Source organism: Primulina eburnea, chromosome 13, assembly GCF_022965805.1.
Source record: "Primulina eburnea isolate SZY01 chromosome 13, ASM2296580v1, whole genome shotgun sequence".
NCBI classification, from domain to species: Eukaryota; Viridiplantae; Streptophyta; class Magnoliopsida; order Lamiales; family Gesneriaceae; genus Primulina; species Primulina eburnea.
The window spans coordinates 30,847,070-30,861,668 of record NC_133113.1 but is presented as its reverse complement, the minus strand read 5'-3'; the positions used below and the strand labels follow the sequence as shown (position 1 = coordinate 30,861,668).

The following is a 14,599-nucleotide window of genomic DNA, read 5'->3' as shown; positions in this document are numbered from 1 at the left end:
AAGCATCTGCGGTTCATTTATTTTCTAAAACGAAAATAAGCCAAGACTACACACACTACATATTTGGATTTTCTTTACCTCTCTAGCAGGACAGATGTTTAAGTGAGTATTAGTCTTACTATTATTATTATTATTATTATATTATTATTATTTTTTTGCGCGACTTACAGAAAACACTAAAAAGTAAAAATATATGTTAAGAGTGAAAGAATAAAATTCATATTATTATATTATTAAGAGACGTGCAGTTAATTGATTTTTATATCACGATCCATCCATTTAATTTACACGGTCAAAAAATTCATACAACAATGATTATTTTATCCGACTACAATAGAAATAAATGCCAAAGATATCCAAAATAACTATGTTGAAAAATCATTTTAACTAATAATCAATAATCTTCATCCCTAAAATTCTTAGTTTTTATATAATTATATATATTATAATTATAAATAACATTCTCAAGTATATTTAAAAAAAAAAATAATTGACCAATTTTTTTAAAAAATTATAACATAAATTAATCGGTTTAACCAAATAATAACTATTTTTATCGTGCATGGCTAATTAGGTCTCCCAAAATCAAACAGAACCAAATTTTCTCTTCTATGGCTGGGAAAACAACAGCCGTGCCGACCTCAGTCAGCGGTCTTCAGCCTGACACGCGCTGCCTTCTGTGGTGGGCGCTAGCCTCTCGACTTCTTCTTCTGACCTTAATAATCCTCTGGCGATCTCTTCTCAGCTCCTACGACACTTCCTCCGCACTAAACCCACCCTGCCTATCCACCATCTCCGCCGGTTCCTCCAACCCATACCCCAATCCTCCTTCAGTTCTCCTCCCGCGTGTTGGATCTGCAATCGAGAACAGTATAGTATGGGATAGCGTGCATTTCCTACGCATCGCCGAGTGTGGGTACGAATACGAGCACTCCTATGCCTTCTTGCCGTTGCTTCCCATCTGCATTCGCCTATTCTCTAAAGCAGGTTTTTTTATTTGTTATTTATTTTTTAGCTGCAAAATTAAGCTGCTCGAAATGTGTAAATCAGCTTATTATTTTAGTTTTTTACAGTTTTGCAAGTGGTACCATATTGTTTTTCTTTAGCCTTCTTTGGATCCAAAGTTTGGTAGAGGAAGTAGAAGGCAAAACTAATGAAAGCTGGCTCTATATTTTCTTTCAATGAATCAATCAAATAGTGGTTTGATATAATCAAATAGAACGTGAATGTTAGAAGCATAATGCACAAATATTTGGTATAAAATATATTAATTCAAACAAATAGAAAGGAAATGCTTTTTGTAATGTCGTACCTCATGGAAACGTTTGTTCTCCATTTTAGGAAAACATTATGAAAACAATTGCCATTGCTAGTCGGTACTTGTAACGGAAAATGTTAAGATAATACCTTTAGAAGTATATTTTGCGTCATGTATTTCAATAGTATAATCGCCTTTGTTCAAAAAAAATTATTTTCAACACATTTAAATGGCTTCAAATATTGATTTAGGTTTTATTTGAAAGGAAAAATGTGATGTAAATCAGTTTTCTGTGGTTTTTTCTTTCCTTTTCCTTTTCCTTTTCACGTTACACAACAATGTCATGGATTTAACTTTGCTTTATGAAACATAACAGAAGAAAACAATTTATGTTGCCATTTTAAAATTGGGATCTGGAAATTGAATGGCCACACTAACATCTCACTTTTTTCCCACTGAAATCAGTTTTTGCACCATTGGTGCCGTTAATTGGCTACAGGGCAGTGTTGGGGCTATCTGGGTATCTTCTCAGCAACACAGCTTTTATTTTTGCTGCGCTATACATGTATCGGTCAGTTTCTTGTTGAAGAGTTACAGTTTGAACTTGTCAAAAAATGACTTATGACAAGCTTTAAATAACAAGCTTTCTGTTATTTATAATTTAGGAGTACAATTTTGGCCTCTAACCATGAGTTGCATTTGTATTCTTCCCAGGCTCTCAATTATGGTTCTGAAGGACCCAGAGGTTGCATTGAGAGCATCTATTTTGTTTTCCTTGAACCCAGCTTCCATATTTTACTCATCAATGTGCGTCACGTAGCCTTCATTTCATATCATGCCTGGAAAGTGAAAGATCAAATTGACAATTGCGGCCCTTGTTATCTGCAGATACTCTGAGAGTCTGTATGCTTTATTGTCATTTGGAGGGTTGTATCATTTCCTGAATGGTGCTGGTTATAATGCAACATTTTGGCTGGCGCTTTCTGGTTTAGCACGCTCAAATGGGGTGCTTAATGCTGGATATTTTTGTCTTAATGCAATGCAACGAGCGTATAAAGCTTTTTACTTGGATAAAAAAGCTTTTGTGAGTTCTTATTTCCTTCTGTCTGATTTCAAGCTACCTTCATCAAACAGTTAACTAATGAACAATCTTCTGATTCAATATTTTTTTTTGTAAATCTATAGTATAATGAGGTCATGCCAGTATCAGTATTCTTGATGACCAGCACAAGATTTATCATGGTCATAACATCCTCTCCCACCCTTTTCCTGTTTGGGCTAAGATTGTTCCATGTTACATATTTTGTGAACTACTGGAAAACTTTCTGCTCTGCTTTTTTCGTGATGCTCATATTTTAGTTGTCTTGACAATTCAACTTTTGATTATGTCAATTCCGATATGTGTTTGCTTTCTATTCTGAGAAATATCCCCGTGTTTTATTGACACCAGCTAGCACTGAAGATTCTTGTTTCTGGGGCGTTATCTTGTCTATGTATCTTGGCTCCATTCATTTGTTTTCAAGTGTATGGATACTTCAATATTTGTGCAGGACGATCTGTCGATGAAATGAGGCCTTGGTGCAAGGCAAGACTTCCTTTACTCTACAATTATATTCAAAGCCACTATTGGTATGTTAAACATTTGTTTTCCATTATGAATTATCTTTGTTGTTGCATTATATGCTGAATTTATATTGTTGGAGATCTCTAGCTGCACACGTGCACAAGCCTTTATGTATATAGGTATGTATGTATCATGTTAAGATCAATAAGAGATACTGGCCTGCGATGATCGTGTTTTCTTTCCCAAAATTACTTCTCTAACAAGCCTCCTTTCCAGTGTTAATAAAATTGATCTTGTTGGGAGGGGGAAGGGGAGGGGGACATTATCTTCAGCCATAATTGGAGATATACCTGGAGTTCGAACATTTCTCTTGGTCTTAGCATTTGTTTGGTGGGATGTGGGTTGTTTTCTTTGAGTTTTTTTTTTTTTTTTATTTCACAACCATATGATATGACTATGAGTGTGTTGACTTCACTGTCGTAGAAAGTAAATGACGGAAGCTACTGAAAACTCCTTGTGCATGGTGTAGTCCACTTATAACTAAGATGCATATCATAAATTTTGCAAATCCTGTCTACTTACGTGAGATTGTTAAGTTGACTTTATGTCATCATGTGGTCTCTGTGCTATGAGAAGAAGGTAGTATACTGAATTGTTTTTATTCCTGATGTCTGTTTCACTTTTATGCCAGGGGGGTGGGTTTTCTAAGATACTTTCGAGTGAAACAGTTTCCTAATTTCCTTCTTGCATCTCCAATTCTGTCTCTTGCACTTCAAGCAATCATCTACTATATGAAGCTATGGCCCAATGTTTTTATCACCCTTGGTATTCAAGCTCCTCCGTCAAGGAAAGAATTGGCTGGCGCGGCCTTAGCTCTGGGGTCAAAGGACATACCAAGGAAATCTTGTTTTTCTGAGAGCTCTTCTAGCACATTGCAAGGTATATATTATGTTTATGATTTGCTTGCAATTAATATTACAAGTTACGATGTGCAGGCTTGGATATCTTAGGAATTGTGGATTATGAGAACGACCTTAATATGTGGATGATTTAACATTTTCACCTGTAGATGTGTTAAGTCTAAACTCTAAAGTTGATTGTTTCTGCACAACTTGTCCATTCTCAAATCGACACATTGTTACCTAGTGCAAGTCTTAGACATTTCTTATGTTAGAATTAGAAATGTTGAAATTGTTAGTTTCCTCTCAAAAAAAAAAAAAGAAATGTTGAAATTGCAGCAATGAGTGCACTGATTATTTCATTATCCGGTCTCCTCATACTATTAGCTAAAGAATTTATATTGTTGCCTGCATGAAGTTGTGGTTCTGAAATATTGAAATGCTCTTTTATGATCCAATATTATTGCCCGTAATTTTGGCTGAAGGTAGTCATTCCTGCTTCACACATATCTCTTTGTCGAACGATAACTGGCTCAGAATGATGATGTAAGATGTAAGACAGGTTGAGAAGGCACTTTTTAGCATAATATCCTGCAATTTTCACTGATGTTAGTTTTTAATGAGGTACTGTAAATTATTTCTTGTGTCGGGGTGTGTGCAATTTTCACTGATGTTAGTTTTTAATGAGGTACTGTAAATTATTTCTTGTGTGGGGGTGTGTGTGAGATGGTTTGGTAGTTGGATAGCAATGGAAGACAATTGAAAATATTATTATTCCATACTAAATTATATAACCTTGAAGAATATGAAGAGAATTGGAATGTGTCCAATCCCAACTAATCAAGAAAAAAATGAACTGGCAAATATCCCTATAAAAACAGAAAAGAAAGAAAAATGAAATCCTATAGATGTTGTAACAGCTGTCACTTTAAAAAAATATATGGAAACAGGTCTGGAGTATTATTTAATCAAATGAAATGTTTCAACATATGGTGATCGTGTGGGTTAGGAAATGGTGGGTTTATGCCCTGGTCCATTTTGTTTTTCTAAATCTATCACAATGCTATGTATCTTTAGTTATTGAATTGAACATAAATGTGCATGATACCGTGCCGCGTTCAATTTAAAGATTGTTGCTTCTGCAGCATTTCAATAAAAATTTCTACTGACTTCTTTGCTATGAGCATGCAAAATATACTCAACTGTGTATGCATCTCTTAAGTTTATGTTCTAATATATTCACATTCTCAATGTTTTCAAGTGGACGCTCTTAGATAATCATTTATTGTGTATTTACGTGCATGCGCCTTTCACTGACCTGTCTATTGAGTAAGACATCTAGTGTCCTTGTTATAAGTTTAATATATCTGTTGTGGATGATTTAGGTTTGAAATTAATATAATGCAGCAATGATTATGCTTACTTAACAATGGAGTGCGTTGTTTACAATGTTCTCACTCAAATAATTTTCTAAATCAGATGATGATGCTCTTAGACTGCGGAGAAAAGCTATCAAAGGAGAAACTTTGGTAACGAAGCCGTTAGAAAGTGAAGCATTGCTCAATTTACCAAGTATTCCTGTCGTTATTGTTCCATTCGTTCTACACTTGAGCTTCATGGTCGCCACGGCGTTTTTTGTCATGCATGTGCAGGTGAGCCCCTAAGAGCCCCTAACTTTCTTTAGCAATTGTTGTTTCATTTCTAGGATGGTTATACCTGAATCATCATTGTGGTGCAGCGGAAAAGGATTAATGTGTAACAAATGTCAAAGCGCATATAGCAGAAGCAAATCACTCAATAGGTCAAATAGTTTGATTTTGGAGTGGATCTCTTGCTTCCAATTATCAAAATTTACAAATTTCATATCCAGTCCATTTACTTAGTTCCAAGAAGCATCCCAATTTCCAATTTTGTGAGTATAAATGAATGTCATGCGTTCCACTTGTAGTTCATCTCATGAAGATGGAACATGACTGTTGATAAGAAAATTTCAAAGGGGGCTAAGTTCCATCCAAGCAATTGCTAGTATCTGCACTGGCAAAGTGCTTCTGTTTGTTCGTATGATGACCGAGTTGTCTGCTTTTCAAAGAACATAAGACAGTACAGTTAATCTTAAGTCCTTTTTGGTCCCATTGTAGCTGAAGTAGGCCTTTTGCGAAATCTAAGGGGAACTTAATTGTTTAGAGAAAATAGTGTTTTAAGAAGGAAGTAGGTATCTTTCTTATCACCAAAATTATTTATTTCTTGTCTTTTCGGGGAACTCCTATTATAACAGAGGTTATTCGTCCTTCAAGTGGAAAGAAAATATGAAATAGGGGCATGATGGAGGCAGACACCACTTGGTGCTGTTATGTATTAAAGATTGAACTGCCTTCAGTCTGGTGTTTTTAGTTTATTATGATTAAAATAGCCTTCTTTTATTTTCAAACCCTCAGTTTGATTTTCCAAAATACATAGGACTATTAAATTTAATATTGTTCATGTTCTTATTTTTCGTTTTCAGGTCGCGACTCGTTTCTTATCCAGTAGCCCTGTTTTGTTCTGGTTTGCCTCACACATCATGGGATCTCCCGGTGTTGGGAAGAAATGGGGTTATTTCATATGGTCCTATTGTGCAGCGTATATTCTCCTTGGCAGTTTACTTTTCTCTAACTTCTACCCTTTTACCTGAAATTGAAGGGCTGTATTTGGTTTTGTTTCCCAGTGTTTTATGATGATTCCTTTAAAAAAAATGATTTTCTTGAAAATTTGTGGGGAAATGAAATTAATATTATATTTTTGTGAAGCGCAGAATTGTGTATTTTTTTGGGTGGGTTGATGTTAAATCGGGTAGCTAATCATTACTGTGATAATTATAAGGGTTATAAACTTTATCATTTTAAAACTTTGAATCTCTTTTTAAATTTTTGAGAGTGAGTACAAATTTAGGAGTCACAAAATTTGAAATGATTTGCATATCTTGCAGTGTAGACTGTTCTTCCCATGCGTCTGTGTATCATATTTATTTCGGAAAGTTTCTTAAATGCCCCATGACTATACGCATGAAAGATAAATTAAGGTTAAATCACATAATTGGGAAAGAAACGTATTGTTTGCATGACGATGTGGGAGCAGACGGGGACAATGTATGGTGAAGGAAGAAATCTGGGGTGACTGGGAGTTAAGAGACATTTGTTGCTACATTGCCGAAGGAGTCACCATGTTTCTTCTCAGTATTTGAATCTGTGCTTTAAGCTTCAGGTATTTGATCACCTCATCCAGCATCGATGCTTTATCGGTCTGCATGTAATGTGTGTGATTAGAAATGAAAAGTAATTTTTCAGGTATACATTTCTCAAGTTAAAAGTTACGTAGGATAACACAGTAATTCGTTGCTGTTGCAAACGTTTATATCAATCGGGAAATCTAATGTACTTGCAAGTATCGTTTTAAAACATAATAATTTTGTTGTGCTAGTCTAGTCTTGCGTGCTAGTCCGCATCGGCTCTGTTTGGGGGGAAATAAACGACCGAAGCCATGCCATGCTACGCTACTGGCGCATTTTCCCATGTTAGCTCGGCTACTTCATAATTTCGCCCGTGGGGACGTTTTCTTCTCTTAGCCTTGTTCTTGCGTTTGGTGTCTTGGATTCAAGAAAGGCAACATTCACTGATTCATCATTTGCCCTCCCTATCTAACGCACGCTCCGAATTCATTGGAGTTATACAATTCCTCGAATTTTATACAATCGATTTGAACGATATTATTTGTCGGAAGTTTAATATTTCTGCAAAATAACTTTGTTGCGATGTCTTTGGGGGTAACTAATGCTTTATGAAAATAAAAAAGTTTTATATGATCAAGTGTGGATTGAATAATTTCCCCCCTATAAACACGAGTTATCTAAAAGCGGGATTAGTTACAACATTCATGTGCACGTATTGAGCGTCTATAAATTAAGTTTCTTACTCGTAATAAATTTTTCGCATATCTCGAATTTTCAGTCTGTATATACTACAGGTGTGTTTGGTTGAATGTATTAAATAAGAATTGATTAATAGTCAAATATTTATCGTTAAAATTTTAAGTTGTTTTAATAATCATTTTGACCCGGTTTAAGATCCAATTTTATAGATAATTATTTGATTAATAAAATTGGATCTTAAATCGGTTCAAAATGATTATTAAAACATCTTAAAATTTTAACGATAAATATTTGACTATAATCTATCCTTATCTAATCTACTCAGCCAAACACATCCTACGTACATATATATTTATGCACACGCACATACTATGTGCGTATTATATTATATATTCACTTTCAATCTATCAAAATTTTTATTGATAAAAAACGAATTTATCCTAAAGATGTAAATAAACTAAACTGTTTGCGAGCTACTCGTAGTTCGAGTCGATAAAAAACTCGTTTGAAATCGCTCGTTAAATTTAACGAGTCGAGCTCTGAGCTCGATGATTTATCGAGTTGAGCTCGAGCTTAAAGATGTTTGGTTCGTAAGCTCACCAGCTCGACTAGTTTTTTAGACCATAAGTTTTTGTCTCAAAGTTTTTTTTATTAAAATGTAAGTTATTTATATCATTATAAATAAAATGATAATCATACCCTTTAAATTCTTATATATTGGTTGTGTTTTTGTCTAAAAATACTCGACAAGCTCTAGACTAGCTTATTTAACGAGTCTGAAAATGAGCCGAGCTTTAGTCAAACTTGTTAAAAATGATAAACGAACTATTGACGAATAAAACTCGAGCTATTCGTAAATTTAGTAATTTTCAAATAAATCGAGCTCGAACTTAATAATAAAAACTCGAATCGAGCTTGAATATTTATATTTATCATAAACAAATCGAATTTGAGCATGATACCGTTGAACTTAACTCGTTTACATCCATAACCCACATAGAGTATATGACTCGAACCCAATAGTTATATCATGAAAAACCGACGGGTCAACTGGGTTCAGTGGGTTGTGTGGTTGGTCCCAGGTTGATAAGAATGTGTCGAAGAAGGTGATTTTATAAAACTTTTCGACAAAATTTCGCGTGCATTGAAAGCATGTGTTTGTTGCATATTTGTCCTGAAAAAGTCCTCGAATTAGACCAATTCACCACTAGTAATCTCCGTAGTGAAAAACTTTTCTGCTTTGTTAATAAAGCTTACAGGAAATCTACAGTGCAGCATCAAAGTGGATGCATCACTAGTAGATTGACCATTCCCCCGATGCGGCAATTCTTCACTAAGCTTAATCACTTTACCGTCTCTTTGTTTTTGCCCACGGATCATTCTTGTCATGCTACCAGAACTGCCTCTCTGAGAAAGGACACGGGTGCTTTTTAGATGGTTCCTGTTTGATTTTTGATGAACTTCTTTTGTTTCAGAACCTGTACGATTCAATTCACCAGATTCGTCATTGTTCTGGAAAGCAAATGCGGTCGAATTGGTTCTGCATGATTCCAGCAATGGAAGGAGCATATCCATGCTGAGTTCTTGTTGAATGACACCCTTGTTTTGCTCACATCCGTATGAAGCAGCCACTAACGTGCCAGCTAAAACAGGCATAAACTCGGGATCGCTGAAGAATACGAAAGGAAGATCGCATACCTGTTTTTTTAAGCCTGCAGTTAGATTCTATTATCTCACATTCGAAATACGGAAGGAAGATCGCATACCTGTTTTTTTAAGCCGGCGGTTAGATTCTATTATCTCACATTCGAAATACATTCTCTACTATATTGAGTGAATGTTTGCCACAAGTTATGTGGCGGATGTCAGTTCACCATAAGTCATGTGACTTGTATTCATTCGATGTTGCACAGAATACCCATCAAATGGAGCAGAATTTGAAGCGCAAATAACAGGTATGCAAAAAGTTTTAATTACCTTGTGAAGGATAGTAGGACTCTTTCCCCACCGAAGCACCGCTTGATTCTCGGGGTGAAAAAGTGCGAAGTAGCCAAGAAGTGACAAAGATTCCATCAAGAGAGAACCAATCTGCAAAAAGTGCAGCAATCATAAGATTTTTTGTTCCTCATACAACTAATCATGCCAGCCGCATAATATACATGGAACTACAGATTTTCAGACCAGAGGAAACCCATACAAGAACAGAAGTTAAATTGCATTTGTGATACGTTACTGATAATTCATACCGACAGTAACTGAGTATACACAAAGGAAAAAAGATTCCTATTCCAACCCCTTTCAACTCCTTAGAGACAAAGTAGAAACAAGCTCATCGTCAGTTCCATGCTAGAAACCGGTTTTTTTTAATTAAAAAAAACAGATAAGAGGGCTTTTCTATGCTATGCCAAGCTCGGTGACGCGACTTGAATGCATCAATAACTGTTATAACATGTGGGACCTACATTAATAATTCACATGAGAGTTGCATGATCCAACATATCAAAGCACCTCATGTATGTCACTCCGATGTGGAGGAATAGAAAAAAACGTAGGCTCCTCATAATATAATGATGGGAACAAGGTCACTAACTGTCATGACCAATAGCTTAGAGATGAATCTAAATTGAATGTGTGAGTTATTGATGTTACCGGCTTAAGTGAAAAACATATGTTTCTGCTTAAGCACTGGTTGAATTTGTATTTACCAGCATGTCCACTTTATATGTTCATCTTGACAAAGATAAGTATTGTCTCACCTTATCGGTAGCTGCTCCCCAATTGTTTGTGCAATGAGCAAGAAAAAAACTCATCAAGTGAAAGAACTCCATTTTCAGGTCTGGGCGTGCCTGCACTTGATTGAGGAGAATAAAAGTAACTAATTTTAGATCAAAAGGAAAATACTGTAAATAAAGTGTGTGAACGAGGAAGTGAGTTAAAATTGTATCAAAGACCTTTTTTGAGAACACATGTAGCCTAATCACAGAACTAATTAGAGTCGATTCCCAGGGGTAATTTTTGTTTTTAAAAAAATATGATTCCCAGGGAAATTTGATAAGTATAAAACTACACAATTCACATCTAAAATATTTTGTCCTATAGATGATCGTTTTGGCAATTTTCTTTCAACCATTTCCTGTAATTTGTGATATAAAATATCTTCATAAACTTTTCCTTCAATGAACGTCTTCATCTGTTATTTTGTGCACAAGAAACTCTTCACAAAATCGTGATTGTTATGCCCCTTCAGTATTAAATGCCTTAAATCATATAGTTGGGGCCTTGAGTCATATGATATACGTGGAGGTTCAAGTAGATCAAAACTAATGGTACATAGTAGAAGGGCCCGGAAAAGTTTAGGATAGAATAAAGGAAAAAATATTCTGTGAGGTTTTTATTTCCACAAGGAGTCCTAATTATGTTTTGGGGGATTTTATTCTGTAAACGATATATTATCTTTCCCAAATCCAACTTGACTTCACCAAAAGTTCAGAGCCATGCGACTCCCAGTATCAGCATTTACTGCACAACCCCCTAATCCCACCTCTAAATTCCCGCAAATCCCCACGGACATAACTCGATAACCTCTCCCAATAATCTCCTGCACTTGACAATTTTTCCGAGATAAAATTATGACTCGCACCACTATTCATGACAAGAAGGTTCCTGCAAGTGGCACAACCATTTCCATTGTATAAGGATGATCAAATCCCCCTACCGAGTATGGTGGAAGGTCAAGTTCTGCATGTTCCACGTTTACCACTTCACCATCTAAAGCCTCATGTTCTGCCGTATTTCTGGGTTGTCAAACACAAACCTTTCTCGCAGACCATGTGTACGCATTGGGGCCATTTTGATGCAATCAGGGCGACCCCTGGCTTATTTTAGCAAAGCGCGAAGTCTACTTATGAAAAAGAACTCATGGCTCTGGTGTTGGCCAAACATCATTGGCGTCCATATTTATTGGGACAACGATTCAAGGTGTCACCTAAATCTGGAACAACTCACCGAGCAGCAGATTCCTTGTCAAGACGAGATGGGGAGGGGGAACTGCGAGCAATTAGCAGACCATTGTGGGCCGACTTGGAGGAGTTGAATGAAGCAGTAGCCAAGGATCCCAAATTGAAGCCATTTATTGATGGTATACAACAGAAACCGGAAATACCTTCAGAGTATTATGTAAAGGAAGGGTGTTAATTCTATCGTGGCCGGCGGGGTCTATTTGGGTTCGACGGATGTTAGAGGAGTTTCACAAAACTCCCATGGGGCATGCTGGAGCTTTTCATACCATGCGCAGATTGTCCGCAAATGTATATTGGATTGGATGAAAAGGGACGTATATCAATATGTGGCAGAATGTGATGTTTGTCAGCGATAGAAATACCAAGCGACTTCTCCAGCTGGACTATTACAACCCCTACCTATACCAGAAGTCGTGTGGGAGGATGTAGCCATGGATTTAATCACTGGACTTCCAAAATCCAAGGGATGCGATGCAATAATGGTTGTGGTGGATAGGCTATCCAAATATGCTCATTTTATAATAATGAAGCATCCATATTCCGCTCAAGACTGTAGAAGAGGTTTTTGGGAGGGAAGTGGTCCGGTTGCACGGGGTGCCCAAATCAATTGTCAGTGATTGAGATCCCACGTTTATAATTCAATTCTGGTCATAATATTTCAAGCTGCAGGGAACTTTATTGAAAATGAGCTCGTCCTATCATCCAGAAACAGATAGGCAGGCGTATTAAACAGGTGTTTGGAAACCTACCTACGTTGCTTTGTATCAGAACAACCGAAGTTCTGGGTAGAGTTGTTACACTGGGCTGAATTTTGGTACAATACCTCTTTCCATATGGCAGCAGTAATTCCCCTTTTGAGGTGGTGTATGGCCATATGGGAGGGCACCACTTACGCTGGTTCAGTATTTGCCTGGAGAGACATTTGTGGAGGCGGTCTCTCAGGAGTTGGCTGAGAGGGACGAAGTACTCAGCAACTCAAATACAATATACATAGGGCACAACAATGAATGCCTCGGTATGCTATTGCATCGCAAGGATGTGTCTTTTTCGGTCGGAGAATTGGCATTTGTCAAATTGCGTCCGCATAGGCAACAATCTATGGCAAAAAGAATCAACCAAAATTTATCTGCAAGGTATTATGGGCCCTTCCAAGTTATACAGAATATAGGGGCGGAAGCTTACAAATTAACTCCAGGAAGGATCATGGGTGCATCCGGTTTTTCGTGCTTCATAGCTCAGGTGATCAAAAGGAAGGCAAGAAGCAGACAACCAATTACCTGCAGAACTCGAAGTGGAGCTTGAGCAGTCATACTCCGGAACAGCTTGTGGGCAGACGAGTGATTCAGCTAAAAGGGAGTTACTGGAGCAGGTTTTGATTAAATGGAAAGACAGATCATCGGATGAAGCCACGTGGGAGTTAACAAATGAGATTCAGCTCCAGCTTGCTACCTTTTGCCTTTGAGGACAAGGCAAATCTTACTAAGGGCAGTAATATTACAGACCAAGGTGGAGGCACAAGTAGATCAAAACTAATGGTATACAGTAGAAGGACCCGGAAAAGTTTAGGATAGAATAAAGGAAAAAACATTCTACGAGGTTTTTATTTCAAAACTAATGGTATACAGTAGAAGGACCCGGAAAAGTTTAGGATAGAATAAAGGAAAAAACATTCTACGAGGTTTTTATTTCCATACATAAGGAGATATTTCCTAATTATGTTTTGGGGGATTTTATCTTGTGAACGTATATTATCTTTGTTGGAGGGGGAATGAGATTCATTGACTTCCTGTCACTTACCTCTTGGGAAATTTGTTACTGCTTTTGTGTGAGTTTGTAACAATATATTTCAAAAATTCTGCAATAATTTTTACCATCACAAAAAGCCCACAAATGACAGCCCAGCAATGACTTACCAACATTTTCTGGATGAACGTTACATCTATCAAAGCCAGATTGTTCAACACCTTCAGAATACCAGTCGCCACTTCCTCAAAATTAGATGGAAGAACATATGAGCTCTGAAAATATATGGTTAAAACATCAATTATTCAATGCCAAGTTGCAGAAAATAAGGATTCAAGTGAACTTAACACCATCCCAATACTTTTCACACAAACAGCTACAAAAGCATCGACTCAAGATAGTCCTCAGGATTAAAGTCACTAAGAAAAGAAAACAAAGAACATAATATATTGTTCCGCAGACCATTATACACATACAACGGCAATCATATATGTCAAGAAACAAGCAGTACCTGTTCAGCAGACAACCGGTTATTGGCTTGCAATAGCACAGCAGTCAGCATGGAAGGAAGACACACTAAACCAGTCTCGGAAATTGCTGAAAGAAGAAATATAGCAGGATATTTTGAATCTGAACCATTCAAACTGTTTTTGTCTGTACTACCACTTGTAGAGTTATTCCCATACTTCTGAGCCACTGTACACTCACGTTCAACATCTGCCGGAATTCTTGATGGCTCGTCCATGGCACCCTGAATTCTCGATTTTAGAAGAAATATGCCTGACATTGTGTGAATCATTGTTGTCAACAAGTATAGCAACAGCCGTTCCTTTGAAAGTGGAAGTTTCATCTAATGGCTTGCCGTCTGGCAAATTACATATGGTACTACTTGACCTCAAAAAGGGCATATTATCTGCACTAAAATGTGATAAATTGAATCCTAAATCAGCACATTCAGAAATTTCTGTCCGTCCAATTTTATGTTCGTCGATCACATCACTAGGAAAAGATTCCCAGTCTATTGAAGATGTTTCTCTGAATTTGGAAGTCAGCACTATCAACAAATTTATGCTTAGGAGAATAGACGAGGGAAAAGGCGAACCTTCCACCTGTGGCCTGTCATAAAGTGCAAAAAGGTCTCGTAGCCGGTGAATAATTTGGTATGCGACGACGAGTTCTACCAAACCATTCTGCATCTGAAGTTGGAGCTCA

General features: G+C 36.8%; 2 protein-coding genes and 1 long non-coding RNA gene across 3 annotated transcripts; 2 read left to right on the top strand and 1 right to left on the bottom strand.

The window, feature by feature from the left end:
- The first annotated feature begins 557 nt into the window (after window positions 1-557).
- On the top strand, window positions 558-6,506 carry LOC140810628 (uncharacterized). Its single transcript, XM_073168482.1, has 8 exons — window positions 558-987; window positions 1,724-1,829; window positions 1,973-2,065; window positions 2,147-2,342; window positions 2,709-2,887; window positions 3,514-3,761; window positions 5,201-5,373; window positions 6,225-6,506. Exons 1-8 carry the CDS (start codon window positions 612-614, stop codon window positions 6,390-6,392), a joined length of 1,539 nt encoding a protein of 512 aa, XP_073024583.1. The 5' UTR covers window positions 558-611; the 3' UTR covers window positions 6,393-6,506.
- Window positions 3,772-4,557, top strand: LOC140810631 (uncharacterized). The gene is made up of 3 exons (XR_012113271.1): window positions 3,772-4,019; window positions 4,061-4,345; window positions 4,410-4,557. It is a non-coding gene; the product is annotated as an uncharacterized lncRNA (long non-coding RNA).
- Window positions 6,507-8,621: 2,115 nt separating the features above from the next.
- LOC140810630 (uncharacterized) lies at window positions 8,622-14,133 on the bottom strand. The gene is made up of 5 exons (XM_073168483.1): window positions 13,899-14,133; window positions 13,558-13,662; window positions 10,382-10,471; window positions 9,603-9,713; window positions 8,622-9,323 (listed from the first exon to the last, which is right to left on the bottom strand). The coding sequence occupies exons 1-5, from the start codon at window positions 14,130-14,132 to the stop codon at window positions 8,817-8,819; spliced, it is 1,047 nt and encodes a 348-aa protein (XP_073024584.1). The 5' UTR covers window position 14,133; the 3' UTR covers window positions 8,622-8,816.
- Window positions 14,134-14,599: the final 466 nt, after the last annotated feature.

Bases quoted from the DNA above. Each gene is read 5' to 3' on its own strand.
- LOC140810628 (XM_073168482.1), top strand. From the start codon at position 612: ATGGCTGGGAAAACAACAGCCGTGCCGACCTCAGTCAGCGGTCTTCAG. The intron at 2,888-3,513 runs GTATGTTAAACA...CTTTTATGCCAG, and splicing joins TATATTCAAAGCCACTATTG to GGGGGTGGGTTTTCTAAGAT. The intron at 3,762-5,200 runs GTATATATTATG...TTTCTAAATCAG, and splicing joins CTCTTCTAGCACATTGCAAG to ATGATGATGCTCTTAGACTG.
- LOC140810630 (XM_073168483.1), bottom strand. From the start codon at position 14,132: ATGGACGAGCCATCAAGAATTCCGGCAGATGTTGAACGTGAGTGTACA. The intron at 13,663-13,898 runs GTACTGCTTGTT...ATATATTTTCAG, and splicing joins ACCGGTTGTCTGCTGAACAG to AGCTCATATGTTCTTCCATC. The intron at 10,472-13,557 runs GTAAGTCATTGC...AATCAAGTGCAG, and splicing joins CGTTCATCCAGAAAATGTTG to GCACGCCCAGACCTGAAAAT.